The 25,825-nt window shown below is 41.2% G+C and overlaps 1 protein-coding gene across 1 annotated transcript in view; it reads right to left on the bottom strand.

Moving 5' to 3' along the window:
* The window catches only part of si:dkey-156n14.3 (zinc finger protein ZXDC), a 40,838-nt gene extending 16,311 nt beyond the window's left edge, over nucleotides 1-24,527 (bottom strand). The window contains exons 1-5 of the mRNA XM_034167342.1: nucleotides 22,616-24,527; nucleotides 10,660-10,812; nucleotides 9,785-9,863; nucleotides 4,635-4,765; nucleotides 2,545-2,715 (exon numbers count right to left, since the gene is read on the bottom strand). Of these exons, the coding sequence (XP_034023233.1) occupies nucleotides 2,545-2,715; nucleotides 4,635-4,765; nucleotides 9,785-9,863; nucleotides 10,660-10,812; nucleotides 22,616-24,413 (2,332 nt within the window). The 5' untranslated portion in view covers nucleotides 24,414-24,527. The remainder of the gene's footprint in view (nucleotides 1-2,544; nucleotides 2,716-4,634; nucleotides 4,766-9,784; nucleotides 9,864-10,659; nucleotides 10,813-22,615) is intronic.
* Nucleotides 24,528-25,825: the final 1,298 nt, after the last annotated feature.

Raw genomic sequence — 25,825 nt, 5'->3', positions numbered from 1 at the left:
ATAAACTTCGGGATGATCGTGCTTTTTGGCCCCAAACTGTGGAACAAGTTACCCTCTGATTTACGCACTATTATTGCCCTAGAACGTAGTGGCACTGTGACATGTTTTGCTTTTATGTGCCTTTTTAATTTTACCATAATGTTTGCTTTTATTCTCAAGATTTTAATGACTTGATTGTACTTTGGTCAACTTTTGACAGCTGAAAAAGTCTATATAAATAAATGTTGATTGATGTGTGGCACGGAGGGGTAGCGGTTAGCACTGCTACATCACAGCAAGAAGGTCCTGGGATCGCTCCCTGCCTGGTCCTTTCTGTGTGGAGTTTGCATGTTGTCCGTGTGTGTTCATGTGGGTTCCCTCTAGGTGATCTGGCTTCCTCCCACTTCCACAGACATGCAGATTAGATGAACTTGTGACTGAACTAACTGTAGGTTTGAGTGCATGTGTTTGTAAATGGACTGCATTTATATAGCGCTTTTCCACCTGCATCAGACACTCAAAGTGCTTTACAAATAATGCCTCACATTCACCCCGATGTCAGGGTGCTGCCCTACAAGGCGCTCACTACACACCGGGAGCAATAGGGGATTAAAGACGTTGCCCAAGGGTCCTTAGTGATTTTCCAGTCAGGCTGGGATTTGAAAAGAGGATCTTCTGGTCTCAAGCCCAGTGCCTTAATAACTAGACCATCACCTCCCCTATTTGTCTATATGTGGGCCAGCAATAGAGTGGCGTTCTGCTCGGGGTGTATCCCTCCTCACACCATATGACTGTTGGGACAGGTTTCAGCCCCCAGGTGACCCTTAATTGGAATAAGCAGGTAGAGTCTTTGAATACCAGAGTAGAGTCCACTGTTTAAAAAAAATAAGTGAAATGAGACATGCTCTGAAGTACATTCTGTTGGATTAAAAGAGCTAAACCAAGCTCCTTGAAAAACAGTATCACAAATATACGATTTCCCCATTTCATAGCATTTTGTAGGTGTGGCAGCACAGTGGCAAAGCAGTTGATGAGCTTAATTCCAAAACAGAAGGTTCCCAGTTGAACACCAATACTCCATGTACATCTGAAGTTGTGACAGTAAGGGCATCTATATCTGTGTGCATGCGTGTGCATGGCTTCAATCACGGAGAAAGTGGGGAGAGCTGACATTTGGTGTTTGGTATGCTTATGTATTTTGGGTCAAGGATGAACACTGCAAAAACGGAAAGTTGATAGGACAAGTATTTTTGGAGAAACTACAGATATAACATTGCTAATTACAGTCTGGAGACTAACACACCATTCCAGCAGGGGGTGGAATGTAACCAGTAAACAATGGATGTTGGCCTGCAATGGCCCATGGGAGTTCAGGGTTTTGGGGTTTTAAATGATGTTATTGTGGTTCATGTTAGTTTAACAGTGTTGTTAATGTTATTAATTTATTCTGTTTTTGTAGTTCAATTGGTTTATTTCGTTTAGTTAAGTGTCATATTGCCAGTAACATGACTGAAACATGTAGTACTTTTGATATCTTCCACCACGTCTCTTTGTGTGTCTAAAAATAGAAGCACTTCCTTGCAGCAGAATGCGGAAAAGACAAAAAGCTCTCATGTACAAGGGAGAGTTGTCATTTGCCATTTGGTATGCTTATGTATTTTGGGTCAAGTATGAACACTGCGAAAATGGAACATTGAAAGGACTAATATGGTTGGAAAAACTACAGATATTATATAGCATTGCTAAGTACATTCTGGACTAACACCATTCCAGCAGGGGGTGGTAAATCATCTTTATATGAAAAGTGTGAGTGTGTGCATGTGTGATTTCATTTAGTAAGCTCAATGTAAGTTCATAATTGTAAATACATTAAAAAACACATGGATGACACAAGAAAGTGAAAACACTTATTTCCATTGTGAGCCATTTAAAAATCAAATTACAAAATAGAACTAAAAATAAAATAACAAAAGCCTAAACAATTTATAAATACATTAATACTTACATTTTTTTTTTTACGTAATTAGCAGGAAATAAAACTGTTGAGTTTTTCTAAAAACTGTTGAGGGCTAAGGTTCTAAAAACATTCTGGACTCACACGCCATTCCAACTCATTATCGAAACTTTGGACAATTTATTACCACCCTTGAAAAATATCAGCTCCCTATTTTATAAACACTACCCAATCTAGAGCCCGTGGATCCACAGGGGCAATGCGCTAATTCATCTTCACATGATCTGCTGTGGTGACCACACGACCACACAACCCCACACACACACACACACACACACACACACACACACACACACACACACACACACACACACACACACACACACACACACACACACAGAGGATGATCGAGACACAAACAACAAGGACAATGTCAAAAACAAGAACAAGTAACTTGTCAATAACCTTTCAGATGTTTTTAGCTCAAAATGGAGCACAAGCCACTGCATGTACAAATTTGATCTGTATGCAACGCAACTCAGTTTCAATTAAACTTTAACAACAATACTGAAATACTATTTATGTCACATGTAAAAGGTCATAGTACTAACCAGGACTGAGGTGGTGGTGTTTGAGCATGTGGCTCTTAAGGCTGCTGCGGGAGGAGAAGTGCTTCGAGCAGTTGCCTACAGGACAGCGCGTCTTCAGGGTGCTGGCATCCTGCTTATGCTTCTTGGAATGGATATACAGACTGCTGCGTGCAGAGAACTTGGCATTACAGCCTGAAGTAGAAACAAAGATACACAAGTGACAGGCTCTTCAGTGCCTCCACATATACCAGTTTCTCTGAAACTGTAAAATGGTTCTGGTGTCAATTTGAATCAATAAATGTGAAAATGACAAGTGCTAACAGAGGTTTGTGATTTAAAGTTTGTAACATTTCTGACAATTTATTACATATGCCATCTTCTTATGGAACGGAGACAGTCAAAACATTTGATCATTTTGATTCAAAACTGAAATCCCCGTGACAAGTCTGAATCCAGTGTTGTATTTTAATGACAGTCTAGCTGAAGCTCAGAGCGTCGACACACACACACACACACACACACACACAAACACTTTGAAATTGGAAAAGGATTATAGGTCTCTTATGTTGTGTAATACAACTACAAAAGTTGTTTCAAGGGGGTACTTCAAAAGATTTTGGCCACACCTGGAGACAAAAGTATCTGGTGACTGAAGATGAGACCTTCTTCTACGTATGGACAGTGAAGCTACATCATCCAGGGGTAGAGAAATTATTTTTTTGAGGCTACTGGTCAGGACCAGTACCACTAATTTTGTTACTGGTGCTTCTGGTCCAGGGTAGTGGCCCCAGGAATTTGGATGCTCAGAGCCTCAGCGGGCATTAATCATCACATCATGTGCATGTATTCAATCTATATTGCATAGCATGATAGAATGTTTTAATTTTGTGTTGAATGTATTGAATTTTGAAAGTAATAAACATTTGCTTACATGGTCCTCTGCTCTTATGTGAATGTGTAAGCCAGCCTAAGTTTACTGAGTTGGGCCCGGAACTTTTGGCTTGTTGTCACTGACAACCACACAGCCAGTTGCTCCAACTCACTCACACACACTACCCATGTTTATCATAGTACTAGTGTGCAGTACACTGACTGTATTCAACATGGAAACAAGATTTCAAAAATATTGGGCAGCACGGTGGATTAGTGGTTAGCACTGTTGCCTCACAGCAAGACGGTCATGGGTTTGATTCCGACCTGTGGCCTTTCTGTGTGGCATTTGTATGTTTGTCTCCCAGTGTTTGCGTGTGTTCTCACCAGGTGCTCCAGTTTCCACCCACATCCAAAGACACTGCATGTTAGGTGGATTGGAAACTAAGTTGTCCGGAGGCGTGTGCACAGGTGTAAATGTGTTTGTTTGTCTATATGTGGCCCTGCGACTGACTGGTGTCTTGTCCAGGGTATACCCCGCCTCACACTCTATGACTGCTGGGAAAGGCTCCAGCCCCTCCTGACCCTTTATTGGAATAAGCGGTTGAAGATGAGATATCCGATATTTTCAGCTCCTCACTTGGTATGTAGGTGCTGTAGGTGTTGTTTTTCACATTTGAAATTACGTAGTATGTACCTATTCCTCCCTCACCACATTTTTTTGATGTCAAAGATGATAAAATGTTTTGTTTTGATGGGCCTAATATTCAAAGAGCTTCAATCATGAAGTCAGTGGTGTGACCGAGTGGCACAGCGCGGGTCAGTGTAATCTTCGAACAGTGGCTCCGTTATTTAAGATGCAAGTTTGCAAAAAAAAAAAAATCGCCGGGCTTGTCGAACACTTTTAATGACTAGACTGACAAGATTTTTAACTTGTCACTGGTCTAGTAGGGGAAAATATCAACTAGACATAGGTCAAAAGTCACTGGTCCGTGTCCTTCGAACAGTGGATTTCTCTACCCCTGGAGACTATGTTTAAAAATAACACAAAGACAATCTTCCTCCTGTGACATTTTTTAGATGAGGTTGAGAACTTTCTGAAGTCCCCTTTCACAATAATGTGTGTGAATGAAAGGATCCAGTCAATCTACTGCTGACCAAAAAAAGGGTTAAAAACATTTATTTATGTTGACTGAATTCCTCTTCCTGCACCCATACGGTTTGTTGACACTGATGTTTACCTTCTGCATGACACTGGAAGGGTTTGGTACCCAGATGAGTGATACTGTGACCTTTAAGGTGCTCTGCTCGTGTGAAGGACTTCCCACAACCCTCTTCTGTACAGACAAAGCGACGGTCATCATCATGTTTCCTGATTTACCAAAAAAAAAAAAAAATGAAATTGAAATCTCACTCAGCAAGGTGACCAAGGTGACCATTATTGCTGCAACAGAGATTTCCTCCAAGTCATGACAACACACTATTTCAAACAGAGGTAAACTACTACACCTGCTGGTAAGGCTAGAATGATTCCAAGGGAAGCCCAAGCAGGAGTAGCAGTGGGAATCATTTTTTAATGTACAATATATTTATTTTATTTTTTTTTTAATAAAACAAGGTAAAATTTGGCAGAAAGAATTATTTTCAGAAACTATTCAAAAATGGAACAACACAATCTTCACTGATGTACAATGGACATTTTTTTCCTGAGTTTTGGCAAATGTGACAACATCACCTTCACCAAAAGTGTTATGACGTTGCTGTTTGTGCCACATCTGCTGGTTTAGTGCTGCTGACATGCCTGGACACGCAGAAGTATGCCTCGTATTGGAAAAACTCAGAAGATGCTATTTTCAGGAGCTAATGGACTATATAATGTGCTATGATCCTGACAGAAGATGAGCTGAAGGCAGAGCTGCAATCGGACATTATGCGCCCGCAATCAGAACCTGAGAGTGGACCTGGACATTATACTCTGGCTGCGCGCGTGCATGGGGGCTTGTTTTTGTTGTGGACTAATTTGAAAATCTTTACACTGGGTGAGTGGAATGTTAATTTTTTTTTCATCTTTTGCTTTGTGTCCTTTTTCAATGGCACTATTTACTATGAGAGTCTGTGGATGTGATGCATGTGTGTGTGCATACGCGCAGCAGCTGTTTTAACCCTAACTCAGATGGACGTCTGGCTGAATTTGAACAATATATAATCAGTATTAAGCTTGTAGACTCTCTCAAATATCATAAAACTGTCAATCTCTATAAGGAACTTTTTTAATTAAAAAAAAAAAAAAAACAGCTGACATGTGGGTTAAAACAGCTGTTACGTTGTTTTAACCCGCATGTCAGCTGTTTATTGCTGCTTAATGGACGTGGAATGTCTCTGTGATGACACATATATATTTATTTGATTTTTCAGTTATATACAACACTTATTAGCATTTTTAACAGGCTGCGTTTATGACGAATTGCTGCAGGTGCAAATAAACCTTCTCAAAGCTGCTCCTTTTACCGTGACTGGATCAAAATGAGCAGTTATCACTTAAAAACGAGTCGTCATAACACAACATAACACTTGTGTAAACTTTGGAATTAATCTTTTAAAAGTACTTCATTTAGTCATTTAGAGTCAATTTCGGTAAATTGTTGGAGTCAGTTTGGGTAAATCATCAGACCCCTCCCAGAGCCAAATATTTCACAGGTGCAGCCTGACTGAGGATTACACGGACTGCCTGGACTTACAGTCCAGTGTCAGGGGAGTGCTGAGCTCCTGACACCGGTTAAGATCCAAAACTTGTAAAGACATAAAAAATAATAATTACCAGGAAAACAGAAAAGGATACACTAAATTTGACAATCTGCATGACAGTGCAGTGACATTGCACCACTGCTTATAGAGAGCCCTGGACTATTGACATTGTTTAAAAATGCAAAAGTACTTTTTATTCAATTAATCACCAGAATAATCAATAGAATACTCGATTACTAAAATAATCAATAGCTGCAGCCCAAGTGCTACAGCATATGTACTTACTATAAATACCATAGCATTGGACATATAGTAGTGTTCAGAATAATAGTAGTGCTATGTGACTAAAAAGATTAATCCAGGTTTTGAGTATATTTCTTATTGTTACATGGGAAACAAGGTACCAGAAGATTCAGTAGATTCTCACAAATCCAACAAGACCAAGCATTCATGATATGCACACTCTTAAGGCTATGAAACTGGGCTATTAGTAAAAAAAAAGTAGAAAAGGGGGTGTTCACAATAATGGTAGCATCTGCTGTTGACGCTACAAACTCAAAACTATTACGTTCAAACTGTTTTAGCAATCCTGTGAAATCACTAAACTAGTATTTAGTTGTATAACCACAGTTTTTCATGATTTCTTCACATCTGCAAGGCATTAATTTTGTTGGTTTGGAACCAAGATTTTGCTCGTTTACTAGTGTGCTTGGGGTCATTGTCTTGTTGAAACACCCATTTCAAGGGCATAGCCTCTTCAGCATAAGGCAACATGACCTGGTCAAGTATTTTGACATATCCAAACTGATCCATGATACCTGGTATGCGATATATAGGCCCAACACCATAGTAAGAAAAACATGCCCATATCATGATGCTTGCACCACCATGCTTCACTGTCTTCACTGTGAACTGTGGCTTGAATTCAGAGTTTGGGGGTCGTCTCACAAACGGTCTGCGGCCCTTGGACCCAAAAAGAACAATTTTACTCTCATTAGTCCACAAAATATTCCTCCATTTCTCTTTAGGCCAGTTGATGTGTTCTTTGGCAAATTGTAACCTCTTCTGCACATGTCTTTTATTTAACAGAGGGACTTTGCGGGGGATTCTTGCAAATAAATTATCTTCACACAGGCGTCTAACTGTCACAGCACTTACAGGTAACTCCAGACTGTCTTTGGTCATCCTGGAGCTGATCAATGGGTGAACCTTTGCCATTCTGATTATTCTTCTATCCATTTTGATGGTTGTTTTCCGTTTTCTTCCACGCGTCTCTGTTTTTTTGGTCCATTTTAAAGTATTGGAGATCATTGTAGATGAACAGCCTATATTTTTAGCACCTGCATATAAGTTTTCTCCTCTCCAATCAACTTTTTAATCAAACTACGCTGTTATTCTGAACAATGTCTTGAACGTCCCATTTTCCTCAGGCTTTCAAAGAGAAAAGCATGTTCAACAGATCCTGGCTTCATCCTTAAACAATCCTTAACAAATGTATGCTTACAAATTATTGCCCCATACCATGTGAGTTTGCACCCCGACTACTTATTTCAGTCACCAGGAAAACCCCACAGGCACATACAGCACAGCATCATTAAAAAGCACATATCCTGTGCACCATCTGTATCGCAATCTATGAAACTCGCCAAAATAAAAAATAAAAATACAATTGATGCAGGCCAATTTCAGCATGCAGGGAAAATATATCTTGTCATTTTTGAATGGTTTATCTATTAAAGAGCAAAAACAGAAGGAAATCATTTCTAAGGCCCGAAAGAGCATTCTGTAGGAAGTATTTTAGCCATAAGGTCAAGTGAGAGGGGGAAGTGTTGGCTTTTTAAATACTTGAAAGACAGTGGACTCATTGAGAGGATTTAGTACTGCTATAACGGACTGACGCAGAAGGTGGCAGGAATGCAACAATAAGGATACCGGCTGCCGTTATACGTCACAAAAGAAGAAGAAAGGTTCATTTGTTTTTCTCCACACAGTCACGTTTTAAGAAAAAGCGTGTTTCATGTCAAGCTAAAGCCATAAAATACTTTTTATATGAGCGGTTTTATATGACAAAATAAACAGAACATGGAAACAAATTTTGATGAAAATCTGTATACAAACGCTGGTTTTGCAGTCCTGAATTTCACTTCAGTATGTGTACAGCATAAATAACTGCACTACACTTAAAAATTTCAATGACTGTAGACACACTGTAATTGCATGAATAAAATTATTGGACACGCACCTGAGCACTGGATGTTTGACTGCTGACTGGTACGAGTGCTGTAGGCTTTGGGGCTCCCTGTGCCTCTTCTGTGCTCTTCTTGACCCGGGCAGATTAGTCTGTTTCATAATAACTTTGGTGACATGTTTCTTCATCTTGTAGTGTTCTTCCAAGGTTTTGTTGATGAAATCTGAACATAGCATGCAGAGGGCTTTACCAAATTCACTGAGTCTCGCCTTTGTCCACGTCCACCTCCCACTCCAAACATGTCCACTTAAACCTACTTTTTTTTTACACTACTCTCAATGTCTTTAACACAGTCTTCATCCTCTCTCTCCGTAATTTTGGCCATGTTAAAGACTTAGCTCAACAGCCCAAACTTGCAGAAAATCAAAATGTCCATGTCCGGGTACTTTCCTTAACTTTCAATATAAGAGATTCTGATTGGCTGAAAGTTCGCTGTTGTAGAAAAAGTAACCAATGACATTGTTCGTTTTAGCTTGCAGTTTCAGTAATGTGGTTGCATGGCTGGCCCCACTGCACCACCCTCCCCACAGTTTTTCTCAACGGATTTACGCTAATCTCAGAAATGGCCCAGAAATCCAGAAAAAGTCAGAAATCTGCTGAGAACTGTCATCCCTGATATACTGCACAACGGGAGCGGCTGTCCCCATAAGTGTTCAAATCCCGCAATATCACGCAGGGCTCAAACGAGACTGCGCTGCCCTATTGAATAGCATGGTACAAATCACCTTGTTGTTTTATTAGATTCAATAGTCTCCAGCATTTTATCCTGGATGTTTGCAGTTGGGAAAGCTTAAGTTATGACTAAACTTTTATCAAACATGTTACTTTACATTTTAATCACACCTCAAGTATTTCTGGCTATTTCATAGCAGCCTGGCTGTGTGCAAATTTAGTGAACCCTGTGAAGAAAGCCTGTGATTATACAGAGGCAGCAGTATTCACTGCATGGCATTGTGGGCATTGAGAATGGCAGAAGGTAGCAATTTCCCAGAAATTCCTACAAGAAACCACACTCAAAAAAAAAAAAAACCTCTGGCCAAGAAAGTGTATCATTTTTCCTCTCAGTTTCTTCCATCACATATGTCATATTCATTGACCATTATCTGCTATATTCCAAGGGGGGGGGGGGGGGGGTACATCAAGGTTGACAGAGGAAGGAAATGATGGGCTGTCGTAACGTACTGAATAGCATTTTGAAATTTGCCGTTACACCGCTGTGATGATTTTCATGAAATGCCTCAAACGGTGAAACTCTAAATGATCACATGTTGAAACTTTCATCAAACAACCCCAGAATTTTTCTACTCATGAGATACGTAAAGAATAAAACAACATGAGCTAACTGCATTTTTCTGTACATTCTGACTATAACAAGAGAAAAGCATCTTGAACATCTACCTTTTGTGTCTGAGCAACTTCGACATGCTAGTGAAGGACCACCCACAACCCTCCGAGTCGCAGACAAAAGGCCTCTCCCCTGGAAAGATAAGGAGCTTAGGTCACAAAGCAAACTTTTAAATTAATTAATCATTAATTAATTAATTGTTTCCCCTGCAGTCTTAGTAGCTGCCTTTTGGAAATAAATCAACAGTGCACTATTGGTCTTTTTTTTTTTTTATCTTGCCACTGGCCATCTGACAGCAATGTGATTTTTAAAACTCCTGTTTACCTGCTGTCCAGCATCAATTTAAGTTAGCAACAACCAGAGCTTTTAATAGAAAGTATCAGATGTGAGAATCTAACTCCATGATCCCCCCCCCATGCATACCACCAAGTCTGAAGAAAAAAAAATAATTCATGGAGAAACACAATAAATGTCTGGATATCTCATTTTTTTCCTACATTTCATTTTGACACTTGTAAATTACTTTCATACATTATCACAAAGTTCTAGCAAGTTAATTTGTTAACACAGGCTTTGGGAAAACCTACAAAACAGCTAGAGTGACAGAATGACATACCTAAACACTATTTGTAAAGTAAAACTACAAAAAAAACAACGCTGATTTTGTTTAAAACAAGTGAGCTACAAAGAAAAGAGGGACATCCAATTAATTATGTGCTTAATGAATGATTACACATTAAACATTTATACAGCTTGAATACAAGCTTTGACTTTTCCACTCCAGTAGTATTCATTGTCTGCCAACATGTAAACAAGGTCACAGAGGTCAGGAATTTGGAATCTGTGAAGAGTTCAGTTTTAAAGCACTGGCCCTGTACTCTGGGTTTCTGTGAGAAATAACCAAAGTCTAATCCAAAAACCATCTTACCAGTGTGACTCCTCATGTGGACCTTCAGGCGACATGCCTTGTCATACGTTTTGTCACAGCCTGGGTACGTGCATGTGAAATGGCAGGTTTCTCGGAAGTGAGTGCGGTTGTGAGAGAAGAGGGCACTAAAGGTGATGAAGGCCTTCTCACAACCTGGATAGGACAAAGATAACAATATCAGAAAGACCAACAGAAGAACTGACTAACTCAACATTTAAACCCAGCATTAATACAACTCCAAATCAGAAAAGGTTTAGCCGCCATGGAAAATGCACAAAAATAAAAGAAAACCCCTGCAGTGACCAGCGGTCCTTGCATTACACTTAATTTGATTTTAATTTCATTGCAGACAGTATGAACCAAAGATGTTTTATGCTTTGTTTGGTCAACTTCATTTCATTTGGCAATAAACATCCATCCCTGCATTTAAAGTCTATAAGTCATTCATTCTATAAAAGGTTGGAAATGGGGAAAGAATTAAAATCTTCACTTTTACAGCCAGTTTTATCGAGAAAAGTGAGAACATGGATAAATAAACATTTCAAGTCACTGAATGAGTCTTGGACTTCATTTTCATCAATCATTAAGAACGATAAACAGTATGGTACTATGTGGTAAATCTGTGACAAGGCAGCAGTTCTCAAAATTTGACAGACTTTTTCTGATTTAGGGTTGCAAAATATATTGTGAAAATGTGTTGTAGTATAAGGCTGCACAAATTGGGCCAAGCTTTTATGTCTGTTTAAGGAAACCCATGACCTACACAGTGCAGCTTGACAACCTCGACTCCATAACAGTAACAATGAGTTTCACAGTGTAACTACTTTACAGTGTGGATGCTGATGTGGCAACAGCAGCAACCACACTGTAAATGCATGTATTGAGAAACACATCCAGGAAACATACTTGGCAGCAGCTGTAAGCATTTCACTTACTGCCTGCAGCAACACAAACAGGGACAGCAGCTCACAAAACTGAGCACATCTGGATTTTCCAGTTACACTGACTTAATTTAGGTGTGACGATGCTTCCTGAAAGTGATGGCACAAATATTTCTATAGAGACATATTCTATGTGGCTATCATTTTCCAGACCATGGTAACAAACAGGCTCAATGAAGTTTGTTGCCAAATGTGTCAGTAATCACTGACACATTTGGCAAGGGGGGGGGGGGGGGGGGGGATGGAGACAAATCTAACTTTGCTTTCCATTTTTAAGAGGAACTTACAACCCCAATTCGAATGAAGTTGGGACATTGTGTGAAATGTAAATGTAAACAGAATACAATGATTTGCAAATCCTCTTCAACCTATATTCAATTGAATACACCACAAAGATATTTAATAAAAGAGAAAAATAACTGGTGCAACACAGAAATAAGTGCCAGAAAACTTCGATGTGAGAGTCACAGCTTCCTCAGAGTCCTGAGGAAGATGTGACTCTCACATCGAAACGTTAGTCCCCTTGTATATTTTTGCTTTCAGCACCTTATTAAATTTTCTGGCACTTATTTCTGTGTTGCACCAGTTATTTTTCTCTTTTACAAATTAGTCCTACCTGGTTGCACCAGATTTGTTTGTGCTATACAGAAGTGCAGTGAACTCTTTGTTTTTGTTCTACAAGATATTTAATGTTCAAACTGATAGACTTTTTTGTTTTTGTGCAAATATTTGCTCATTTTGAATTGGATGCCTGCAACACATTTCAAAAAAGCTGGGACAGGGGTAACAAAAGACTGGGAAAGTTGATGAATGCTCAAAGAACACCTGTTTGGAACATTCCACAGGTAAACAGCTTAATTGGAAACAGGCACGTGTCATGACTGGGTATAAAACGAGTATCCCCAAAAGGCTCAGCCGTTCAAATTAAAGATGGGGCGAGGATCACTACTTTGTGAACAACTGCTGTGTAAAAAATAGTCCAACAATTTGAAAACAATGTTTCTCAGCTTTCAATTGCGAGGAATTTAGGGATTCCATCATCTACAGTCCATAATATAATCAGAAGATTCAGAGAATCTGAAGAACTTTCTACATGTAAGTGGCAAGGCTGAAAACCAACACTGAATGCCTGTGACCTTGGATCCCTCAGGCGGCACTGCATTAAAAACCGACATCATTCTGTAAAGGATCTTACCGTGTGGGTTCAGGAACACTTCAGAAAACCATTGTCAGTTAACACAGTTCGTCGCTACATCTACAAGTGCAAGTTAAAACTCTACCATGCAAAGCAAAAGCCATACATCAACAACATCCAGAAACAGTGCCACCTTCTCTGGGCCTGAGCTCATTTGAAATGGACAGAGGCAAAGTGGAGAAGTGTGCTGTGGTCTGATGAGTCCACGTTTCAAATTGTTTCTGGAAATCATGAATGTCATGTCCTCCAGAAAAGAGGAAAAAGATCATCCAGACTGTTACCAGCACAAAGTACAAAAGCCAGCATCTGTGATGGTATGGGGGTGTGTTAGTGTTTGTGTTAGCTTTAAAATTCTCAGTCGCATGGATTATGCTTTATTCTGGACTAATATGTCCCTCAACAATCTTTTCTTTATACAATCATCACCTCCAAATCAAAGGCAAGGTGTACGAGTTCCTCTTTTCGACTCTGTGTTGTAAATTTGCAGATTTTTCTGATCCATATGTAATCAGCATGTGCACTGCAAAAACTATTAAAATATGAGAGGAAAGAGTAAAATCAGAAAAGTGTCAAATCACAGCCTTTTGTGGTGTCTGATTTAACAGGTGCACGTCAGGCTGTGGGTCCAAGTCTGAGCACAGCTTGAAAAAATAAATGGCCAGTCTTTTAACCAGGGAAATTACTGCGGTCACACTTTACTCGAATCAGCGAGCGTCAGAGTGCTGAACTTTCATTTTGAACCTATGTTACTGGGGATGTCCAAGCTGATCTGTCCAGTTACATGCGAAGGGTTTTTAATGGAAAAAACATTGTGACCGACAGGACATTTTATCCGATGAGAGCGAAAATGTGTCATACAAAATTTGTTATATAAACGGTGTTTATTACATGGAAAACCATACAAAAGCATCCGGTTTATACAATGACTGTTTAGGCGAGTTTTACTGTACATGAGACTGAACAGTAAATTTACCTCTCAAAACTTTGACGAAGTTGCTTCCATCTCACACAGCTGACTTTATTTTCCCAAATTTTTCTTCTGTTTGGATCTGAAGGGAATCTGTCTTGAACCCCTTGTTGTGTCTATTAGTGCATCAAAATGCACAGCAACCCAACATTTTTGGCAAATAAATAAACAAATACGATGGATTTACATGCAGACAGATTAACAGTGAACACTATTTTGGCACCACTAGTCATGTGAGTTTTTTTTTTTCCCGGCTCGTCATGTCGCTACTCTCTGAATAAAGGAACTCTAGCTACTCCTGCCCCTCCCCTTTATCACAATCCATTCACCTTCGTGATTGCACAGTGGGACTTTTGCACGAGGATAATATGAGGATTGCAATATCTCTAAAATTAGAATTAGTGAATTGGCACAGAGAAAGTCACGAAGAAGAGTTGCTGGCGTTGTGTGTTCGCCGCTCGTCTGATTTTCTCCAGTTTTCTCGTGTATAATTCGGTTTTTAGTGGCTTGAGTGTAATTTTTATTTTGGATATGTACTTAACGTGGTTTTTGGTCCTTCAGTGTGCATTTGTAGTTATCTTTGATTGTTTATTGCCTGCTTTGCGCTGTACGACGCCGCATTTCACTCCCTCGGCTGGCGTGATGCTAAGCTACTCTGCAGCTGAGCTACGAAGCTTGAACAACAATAATGTCCCTCGGGACATTCTCGCTATCAGAGAGCTTGGCTTGTTCCGCCGACGTCGCTGTGTCCACAGAGGCTCCCGGAGAAAGTTTGTGTTCCATCGAACTGGGTCGTCTATGCCGGTCATCTGGTCAGCTGAGCGCATCGGTGCTCGGCGCCCACGTCAGAGCGCTGCAGCTTCTGGGAATTGTAGTCCTGATGCGACGACAGCGGTTCCTGACACTCTCCGGGCGCTGGATGGAAAATGTGGAGTGGATTTTAAGATACTCAGGCCTATTCAAAGATGTCAGTCTGTCAAACCGACAGAAGTCTTCAGTTTGGGTCTTATTAACATCAGATCTTTGTCCTCAAAATCCTTGTTGATTAACGATCTAATTATGGATCATCATTTGGACATGATTGGGTTATGTGAAACCTGGCTCAAACCCACAGCTGTTCTTCCTCTGAATGAGGCCTGCCCACCAGGGTACACAGTCAGTCACATGTCTCGTTGTGCGAAGCAAGGCGGGGGTGTTGCTTTTATCTATAAATCCAAGTTTACCTTCTTGACTGTCGGGGGGCATAAATATAATTCGTTTGAGCATCTGACTCTCCACTCTGCCCATGATGCTACATATTGTCAGGGTCAGAAGTATGTAAATCAGTCATGCCATGTTGTCACTGTTTATAGGCCTCCTGGCCCATATTCTGAATTTTTTAGATGACTTTGGTGCATTCATCTCTAGCCTGTCAGCTAGTGTGGACAACATTTTGATTATTGGTGATTTTAATATTCACATAAATAAGCCCTCTGATCCCCTTTGCAAGTCATTTATGGAACTTGTGGATGTGCTGGGATTCCAGCAATGTATTCAGGATTCAACACATACTAGTGGAAATACCCTTGATCTGGTACTCACACGTGGCCTTGCTGTCACAAACATTGACATTTTGCCTCTTCCTCGGTGATCTCTGACCACTCATTTGTTAGGTGTGCATTTATGTTTCCGCGCCTAGTGGATCGAAAGCCTTGTCTTTCTTTGCGGCGACGCATTACTCCTTCAATTATGATAGAACTCGAAGCCAGACTGCCTGAAATTTTGGCCTCGGGGTTAGAGAATATTCAATCAGTAGATAGTCTTGCGGATGGCTTGAACTCAGCGCTCAAGGCCACACTGGACAAGGTTGCGCCTCCTCTCTTGAGGACACGCCTTCCCAAGGCATACTCACCTTGAGTTAATGGTTATCTGCGTGACCTTAGGCAGAAGGCTCGAGGTTTTGAACAGAAATGGCGTAGTTCTAAGTTAGAGGTGTTCCATCTTGCATGGCGAGATGCTGTCTTGGATTATAAGCAGGCACTACTGGCTACAAAGCGTGCCTATTATTCTGATTTGATTAATAAAAATAAGCATAATTCCAAGTTTTTGTTTGAAACTGTAGCACTTCTTATTCATGGACAGCCACCTGTTATTCACTCTCCTTTCTCAGCACAGACTTCTTGGATTATTTCGAGAAGAAAATTAAGGATATTAGGTTGAGTATATCTCAGCAGGCTTTGGCCCAACCACTGCATACTGCTGTGGAGGTGGATGCGCCCACTGAGGTGGTATCCAGATTTACAGATTTTGATGGTATCTCGCTAGGCGCACTGACAAAGCTCGTGACATCTACTAAAAGCACAACCTGTTTATTGATCCTATACCAACAAAACTGTTTAAGGACCTGTGGCCCATTCTTGGACCAACTGTGCTGGAAATTATAAATCTCTCATTAACTTCTGGATCTGTTCCTAAGTGTTTTAAGTCTGCAGTGATCAAACCATTACTTAAAATCTAATCTCGACCCTAGTGTATTGAAGAATTATAGACCGATATCAAATCGGTCATTTTGTTCTAAAATCCTGGAAAAAGTGGTCTTGCGACAGCTCGTGGACTACCTCACTGAGAATAATCTTTTTGAGCCACTGCAGTCTGCTTTTAGAAAATTTCACTCCACAGAGACAGCACTTACTAAAGTAGTGAATGACCTTTTGCGAGCAATGGACTCGGATATCACTATGGTCCTGGTGCTGCTGGATCTTAGTGCTGCATTTGACACTGTGGATTACCATATTCTACTCAATAGGCTGGAGAATCACTTTGGGATTACTGGAACTGCTCTTGCATGGTTGACGTCGTACCTGTCCAGTCGTTCCTACTGTGTATTGTGTAATGGAACCTCCTCCGATCGTAGAGACATGAAGTTTGGGGTTCCTCAGGGATCCGTTTTTGGCCCCTTGCTTTTTTCTCTTTATGTAGCACCCCTCGGGAATATATTGCGGCGTTTTGGGATTCCCTTTCATTGCTATGCTGATGACACTCAATTGTATATGCCAATAACTGCTGGTAATCTTACTCACATAAACTCCTTGGAAGATTGTCTTGCATCAGTAAGAAGTTGGATGTCTAGTAACTTCCTACTTTTAAATTCTGATAAGACTGAAGTTATGGTTTTTGGTCCAGCAAGATATCGGCATCAATTTGATCAGCTAGCATTTAGCTTAGGTCCGTGTGTTATACATCATACGGATAAAGTGAGGAACCTTGGAGTAATTTTTGATCCTGCGTTGTCCTTTGATCTCCACATTAGAGACATTACAAGGACTGCCTTCTTCCATTTGTGAAATATAGCGAGGATTCGTCCTATTCTGTCTATGGCTGATGCTGAGACTTTGATCCATGCGTTTGTCTCTTCTAGACTGGACTATTGTAATGCTCTATTCTCTGGCTTATCGCAGTCCAGGATCAGGGGTCTTCAATTGGTTCAGAATGCTGCTGCCAGACTTTTGACACGGAGCAGAAAGTTTGACCACATTACGCCAATCTTGGCGTCCCTGCACTGGCTTCCTGTTTCTGCAAGATCGGATTTTAAAGTACTGATTTTAGTTTATAAAATTGTTCATGGACTTGCACCTCCCTATCTGGCTGACTTGATAAGCCCCTATGTACCAGCTCGGGCCCTGCGTTCTCAGGGTGCAGGACTTCTGTGTGTTCCCAGGGTGAATAAAAAGTCTGCCGGTCACAGAGCTTTTTCCTATCGTGCCCCAGCTCTGCGGAACGATCTGCCGGCACACATTCGGCAGTCGGACACTGTGGAGACCTTTAAATCACGTTTAAAGACTCATTTATTTTCCCTGTTTCATCATTAGTGTTATGATGTGTTTTTAATCTTGTATTCTTTTACTGCTGTCTTTCTTTTATGGTTGTTTTTATTGTGTTTTAAATTTTTTATTGTTTTTTATGTTGTGAAGCGCCTTGAGACGATTTTGTCGTGAATTGGCGCTATATAAATTAATACATTTGAAATTTGATAAATTATATTAAGAAAAATTGTGAGTCAACAGAAATATGTCCTGTGCACACTAAATTCTGCCTGCCTGTTTGTTGAACCTCAGCTCTGCATGTTGAGAAGCAACTGTGCTCTATCAGGCATGTGTTGTTTTCTGTCCGTGACAGCATTTTTTTGGTGTTGTTGTATGTTTTATTTATTTTTCTTCATCATTTTGTTGTTTCACATTCCTTATTGATCTGTATAGACCTATATGGTGTAAATTCGTTAAATGTTCCTCTAACCCACTGTGCGCTCATGAAGGTGGCACAAACATAAATGTACAGCACTCTTCTCCACTCGGATCATGTATCCATTACACCATTTAATAGAAGTAATGAGAAGCCTACATACAGAACTCTTTGGGGTCCAGGGAGATCCGTCCTGGTCTATCATTCAGGAACTTAAATCTAAAGATCTCTACTTTCCATTTCTGCTGAAAACCAATGCAAAGACACCCTTTGTCTCTACCTATGGCTGTTACTGTCAAATGCTGCACAGTAAGGCAACATTGTAACTAGTTGTAACACAAAACCCGACTGATGGCAAGCCAAAGAGCATAGTTGCTATGTTGTTGTCCTGAACACGGCAACAATGCCCGCTACTTGAGGGAACCGAAACCACACACTGTGCATGTCATGTACCTTCTCTCTAGTGGGCAAGGTGCAGTGGCCAAAGCTGAGAAGTGTTCGGGTACCCCCCGGTACAACAAAATTAAACATTTTTTTCTTAAGATTACTGCTTGAGATGTAGGAAAAAGAGTGATTGTGGTGGTTTATTTTAGCAGCAGAGGTGTGTTTAGAGGCATTTCCATGATAACCGGAAAATACTGAAGTCACTCTTTTTTTTTTTATTTAAACATAATGCAAAAAATAATATCTATGCAAATAAAAGTGTTGTTGATAAAATATTTTAAACAAAATATGTATTTTAAAAAGAGTAAGAGAAATCCATGAGGAGCTCAGTGTTTCAAGGTTGCCAAGAGATGTGTCAGATATAGAAAAAACTAGTTAATGCTATTTTAAGTCAGTACCAGAGTCCATTTGACCTGGAAACTGTACCAGCTGCTCTGGTCAACATCATCACTGGTCAGATAGCTGCTAAGTACGAGGTCTGTTAGAAAAGTAACGGACCTTTTTATTTTTTGCAAAAACTACATGGATTTGAATCATGTGCGATTACATCAGCCAAGCTTGAACCTTCGTGCGCATGCGTTTTTTCACGCCTGTCGGTTGCGTCATTTGCCTGTGAGCACGCCTTGTGGGAGGAGTGGTCCAGCCCCCTCGTCGGATTTTCATTGTCAGGAAATTGGCTGATCGACTGCCGCTTTGCTTCATCAAAATTTTTTCAGAAAGTGTGAGAGACAGCCGAGTGGAAACCATTTGGAAAATTCAGATGGCTTTCGGTGAAGATCTTATGGGGAATCACACAAATTAAGGACAATTACAACTGGATTAAAGACAGCCCACAGCGACAGATGGCACGCCGCGCACCGAGCGGCGATCGACAGGCTCAAATGACCAGATCATTTCCAAAGTGAACGCTTTGTTGATCCAGGACGTCATCTGACTACCACAGAAATGGCAGAAGAGTTTGACATCAGCACTTTTTCGGCGTGAAAACACGTGCGGAGGGATTCGCGCGTCAGGACGGAGGCGCAGGGCACAGAACAAAAAGCAACGCCGTGATGAAGCCTCACAGGACATGTTGTGGCATGTCCAGCTCGTCCACAATTTCTCGGATAGTCACACAACTCAAAAGCCACGAAAGCTGTCTGAATTTTCCGAATGGTGCAAGAGCTGGGCATGTTAGGGCTTGTCCTGTGAGACCAACACGGAGGTGCTTTCGTCCCACGCCATGAGCGGCTCCGCGTTAGCATCGGCATTAAAATACATCCATCAACTGTTTCAAAAGACCATAACAGGTCAGTTTAACATAAAAAGGTAAATATTCCTCACAGACATATGCTCTTTAGGGTTTTAGTGGGGAAAAATTAACATAAAGCGAAATAAAACAAATGAAACCAACAAAGCAGCAGCTCGAAGCACTCCTTCGTTGGTTCAAGATTCAAAGCAAAGCTCGGTTGATTATATGGAAGAAGCAAAACATTTGGGGTTAAACAAAGTTATTTAGCAACTAATCGATGACTAAATTAGTTGCCAACAATTTTAATAATCGATTTTACTTGATTCCCACCTGTTTTGTTCAATGATGATGGTTCCTTACAAGACATGCAAGACTGTGTTGTCAAAAAAGATTTGAGTCTGTATGTGAAGAGGTCTACAACCTGCCACCATGCACAGCTATGAAGAACACTGCTTATATCAATGACGGATTGGCAACGCTTCAGTCTTTGAATGAGTCCCTCTTGAAAACATTTGATGATCTTTCTGAACAAGTCATGAAGAAGCTGACTGTTTGAAAATGGAGACCTCAGAAAAAACATCACCATTGTTTTTGACAGATTGCAATCTATTAAGCAAATGGAGCGAGAACAAAGAGGTGCAGATAACATTACTCCAATGAACCAAGTAACTGGTGCTCGTGAAGTACCAAACTACTGACAATTCTTGAAAGGAATGGCAAACAAGGCTGCACTTGCTGGCTTTGTAAGTGACACTCTGGTTGCCAAAGCACCAGCACGATTTCAAGAAAACCAGGCAATTGTTCTAGCTGGAGGCTTTGTCAATGGGAAGATGGCTAAAGCCAAAGGCCTGCTTTGAGTTGCTTCATGCGGCGTCATGACGACACAGAAATGTCTGTGTCAGGTGCATGCAACAGGGGGGCAGAGAGGAGGTGAGAACACAGGAGGATCTGCAGGCAGTTTGGCTGCAGCCAGATTGTGCACTCTGATTTCTCTTCTAGTTTATATTTGTTCTTGTGCAGGGCTGCGCTCCGATTTCTGTTATAGTTTATCTTTCTTCCTTCCGCGAGCTGCATGCGGAGGGGGGCAGCTTTTGAAAATTTAAGCTAAAAATTGGCCATTCTAGGGGTACCCATAGAGGAAAAGCCAAGTGCGACAGCCCAAGTTCCTTCATCATGTCCAGAAGGCTGGGGATGTTTGTTGAGTGGGCAATCTCATTCTGGGTTAGCCAGTACATGGCCCTCAGTGAGGCAGTCAGAGTCTGTGGACATTTTAAGTCAAGACTTAAAACCTATTTTTATTATCTTTCTTATGAGTAGTTTTTATTTTATGTTTTGTTCTTTTACTTCTGTTTTTAATTAGGTATTTGATTTTTTTTTTTTATGTTGAACTGTTCTGTGTGAGGCACCTTGAGACGGCTTTTGTTGTAATTTGGCGCTTTATAAGCTGATTACATTGAAATTGAACAACATTTTATTGAGTCAAAGTAAATAAATATGAAATTGGTTACTGGATCCTTAAAATCTGGACATAATAAACTCTACATGGTGGATCCTTGACCTCTGGACATAAACAGAAATAAAATGTTAGTTTTTGTCAAAAGCATTTCCTTTCAGACATTATTATTGGCATGAATGTCTTTCCATATCTGAGCTGAGCTCTACAGCTCGGTGCGCTCCACGTCAGGTTCATAAAGAATGCAGGACGTCTCATTTTGGGAGGAAAAAACATTTTAGTCGATTGTAGTTTATTGTCTGTATTGCAACGCTTGTAAGAGGTGCCATTTTATTTAAAGCGGCAATTCGTTTTGAAGTTATTAATTCCAAGCAGACTGTCAGCAAAGAGCCGCACAGCGTTTGGAGTTGTGCCAACGGAACGAAGGACGATTCTTGTTTGTTGACTGCAACAAGACATGAGTCCCAGTTAGCGACTTTAATACGCACAAAAATGACTCATGACATTTTAATGGCTTTGAGAGGGGTTAAGAAGCGGACTTACCACTTCTGAAGAGCAGCGAATCAAAAAGCCACGAGCCATTGAATCGAAGCATTGCTTCATTAATTCACGCTTCAAACTGGAGTTGCGCTGCAGAAACGGTTGATTACAGACCCATTACGCTGTATTGAAAATAAGCGTAACGGTCCAAAATTATATTGTAACGGGCCATAACACAAGTTTGCGCTAGCTAGAACCCTGTATACTGTTTTGGTTTGCATCCATGCAGCTGGTGGGGTGGAAGTTAGTGATACTGAAACTGAATCCCAGTCTTTGGATATTCTTTAACATGAGAAATGCTTATATATTTTCTGTGATTTTTTTCTTTTTTAATCACCAATGCCCAAGCTTTGCAGGACTATGTAGGTACGTCCGTATGACCTAAATACGGCGTCTGCTGCTGTGTGTATCGGCTGAACCTGGCTTGCGAGATTTTCCAGGCAATAGTGCTGAGTTTACGTTTAGAGGAATGTGCTTATATTCGGACAATCGGAATCTCCTTATTTGATGATGTAGATGAACCCCTGCCGCAACCTCATTTTCAAACAGTATTCCTGTGATGAGTAGAAGTTAGGAAATTCCATGAAAAATTTAATTGAAAAATTGCGTTGAAACATTGCTTTTAAAAGGTGAGTCAGAATCAGTTTTCAAATAATATAGAACACTGCTTTCTGGTGTTTGTCGCTTAAAACCTACAGACCTATATTACCAAGATCTTCTGACCTTCAAATGCTCATGTTTTTTTTTTATATATATATATGTGATATAGAACAAATATTTAAACACAATAACTTTAATTTTTTATCACGTACCTAGACTGTGGCAGGATGACATAAATAATAAGCACATCATTTAATTTCAGCTTCTGCATTTCTGAATAGCTCACATTTTCCCATGCAATGCACTTTAGTGGAGAAAAAAGACTAACATCTGAAAAACAGCAATTAACTCCAACTTGTGGTGTTACCTGGGAATTCACACTTGTGAGGTCTCTGGGGCTCAAAGTGGACCCTCTGGTGATTGTTAAGCCGTGTTGCACTACGAAACCTCTCACTGCAGATCTCACAGATGAAAGCATTATCCTGTTCATGGACTTTAACATGAGCTTTGAGGTTGTATACGGTCGTGAAACGCCGTCCGCAACCTTCTAACTGACAGGTATGTGGTCTCTGCTTGTCATGAGACTGAAGATGACGTTTTAGTTTGTAAGAGGTGGCGAAAGCCCAGCCACAGCCCTCTATCGTGCATTGGTAGGGGCGCGGGTCCTCGGCATGATTCAGGAGGTGAACCTTGAGCTTCTGGCGTGTGTCAAAGGTACAAGAGCAGCCTGGTTCTGGGCACCCAAACGAGACTACAGTGTCCTTCTTGGATCTCATTAGGGGTAAAGAATGCAAGTCCTCATTGTCACAGTCAACCATAGCAGCTTTGGGAGAGGGGGTGACCAGATCTGCCTCAGTTAAAGCACACAGAGGCCCTGTCTCTTGCTTGATGACGGAGCAGGAGTCCAAAGAGGTTCCAAGCTCTGACAAGGAACAGTCATCCACCAGAGCTAACTCAGAATCGCTTACTGACAAGCCAGGCCTGGGTTCTTCCTGCTGGCTGGAGCCACTCATTGTCAAGGTGCTGATCTTCCCGATAGACTTTGTTCCACTGTCATAGTTGAGGAGAACAATATCCTCATGGTCCTTCATGCCTAGATGTTCCTTTAAACTGACCATGTCATCCTCTTTGTGAACATAGCCTTCTGGTGGAGCAGCCAAAGTCAGTATTCCATTTTCTATCGTCACTATGATGCTTTGGTTGTTGATTGTGATAGTTCCAGAGAAGGTTTCACTGGCAGGGGTACTTGTAGAGGCCGTGGTCGAGTTTGAGGTCTCCTGTAAGACGGCTGAATGTGAAATGAAGGCAGAGGTGTCCATGACATCTGCGCTACCTGAAATCAGGGCGCTGCCCTCTTCCTGACAAGAGGTCAACTTCATTCCGTCGTCCTCAGTGCAAATATGCCCACAAATCTTATCGCCATATTTGTTGGTCAAAACGACATCTTTTACAGTGTGGCAATAATCAGTCTGCTTCACCTCTGTTGGACTCTCGTTTATAACGTCACAAAGAGGCTCGTTTTTTTCGATAGATCCGCACAGAAAAGGGTTATCGCCGCTTTCTACGTCCGTGAACCCGCAGGAGCTGCCTTTGAAGCAGTCAGGCTTTTTACCAACCATTTTCTGACCGTCTTTAGTCCACGGAACCGTTCGGTGTTGGTTGGCCTCCGCGTTGCCATTGTCCTGAACGACGTTAAAGACCACATACAGTTCCTGGGGGTTGCCGGGGGTCCGGCAGGCCGCGCCGCCCGGCTGCTGCCGTAGCGGCCGCTGCTGAGGCTCCTCTTCCCCGTCAAACAGCGCCATTTGCATTCCGGCCTGCCCGCCCTCCCACTCCTGCGAGCCAAACGGCGCGTCGAAGCCGCCGTCTTTCTCCGCGCTCACGTTACGGAGCTGTGCGGTCTTACCCGGTAAACCGCTCGTTCGCAGTTTACCAACAGTCCCGCTGCCATTCTCCACCGGCAGGAGAAAGGCAGACGCTCCGGGCCCGCTGGTGGTGGTGTTGTTGTCGCACGACGACTCCAACGCTCCATCCGCTTCATTTTCGGTGGAAATAAAGCGAGAAATTACCTCCGTCGCGGACTGAAGCGGAGACGAAGCCGTTCTATGTAGGGCGCCATGTTGAGAGTGAATGTTGTGGGCATCAGAAAGCCCCTGAATTTCCATCTTGGTGTCCCTGTAGCAGCGACACGGGAGAAGACCCGCCCCGGCTCCCGACCCGCAGCGCCGCACAGGCACCGCGCAGTTTACTGCGGGCCGCTGCTGCGTTCAGGGACACTGCGGAAACTCCGCCATCGCTGCTGTTTGCGCTTTGAATGCAAATAAATAAAATAAAATAAAATAATAAGGGAGTTTCTGACTTTAGCATGTTCATTTTAATTGAATAAGTGCGGTATCAGAGGAGAAGGTCATTTATGGCTTTCTTCTTATTTGAATAACAGACCAAAGGAAACCTCAACTTTAGCATTGTGATCTAGACCTGTTTGGGGTTGAGTGAGTTTCAGTTCATGTTAATGCAGTTATCTCATGAGCCATGTTGGCTTGCATCATGTAATCATAGCTTGTTGTACCGTCCTGACTGTTCTGCGTCCTGTAATCAAACTACAATTCTTGCATTTTAAATAAATGTCCAGTCTTCAGTTGCATATCAAACTTAAACAAATCCTGCAAGCCAGCATTAGAGGTGGGCGGATCGATCCTAATATTGATAATATCAATACCAACGCTGGTATTGATATTGAACAATCCTCGTGTAAAAAGATCGATACTCAAGCTTTTTTTCTCTCCCGCACACACTAACTGCTGCGTACGCAGATTCATCAAAGTCTACTCTGTCTGTAAGAGCAGCATCGTGCTGTGTCACACAAAACGGAGCAGCGCACCCTTGTATTGTGGTTTGTCAGCACTCTACCTCAAGAGATTTTGTTTTAAGCTGTGTTGAGTGATATTTTTTGAAACAAAAATGTTGATTGTGAGAATAAAGTATTTTGTTGTCACGTACAATGTTTGGCAAAATTCTATCCTAGGTCTTTTGGATCCTTTGGATCTATGAAGCTTAAATATGAAAAAGTATCGGTATCAGTATCGATATTGGCGATACTGGGCCTGTATTTACTTGGTATCGGATCAATACCAAAATTCCCGGTATCGCCCACCTCTAGCCAGCATCTGTACACTGAGACGTGCATTCATTGTTATATAGAAAATTAGGAGCTAAAAAATTAAATAAAAAAAAAACATAACCAGATCAATACAGCATAATAATGCCAAATACCACCACGTTAAATACCACATTTAACTAAATAGTGTTGTGAAATGCCATCACCAGAATGCAGCGCATTCAAATGCCACCAGTTGTAATATAAATAATAAAAATCATAACCAGTTACTCTATCTGTACAGCATTTAGCACCGTGCTTTATTTTTCCATCAAAATATTTTATTTTACAAACTATATCTCATCATTTTTGAATGGTTTATCTATTAAAGAGTACAAGTGGAAGGAAAGCAATTGTAAGGCCTGAAAGAAGTTTCTGTAGGAAGTATTTTAGTCATAAGGTCAAGTGAGAGGGGGAAAT

Source organism: Thalassophryne amazonica, chromosome 3 (genome assembly GCF_902500255.1).
Source record: "Thalassophryne amazonica chromosome 3, fThaAma1.1, whole genome shotgun sequence".
In the NCBI taxonomy this organism is placed as follows: domain Eukaryota; kingdom Metazoa; phylum Chordata; class Actinopteri; order Batrachoidiformes; family Batrachoididae; genus Thalassophryne; species Thalassophryne amazonica.
Note: the sequence above shows the minus strand (reverse complement) of the source record. Positions and strands in the feature narration are given on the sequence as shown.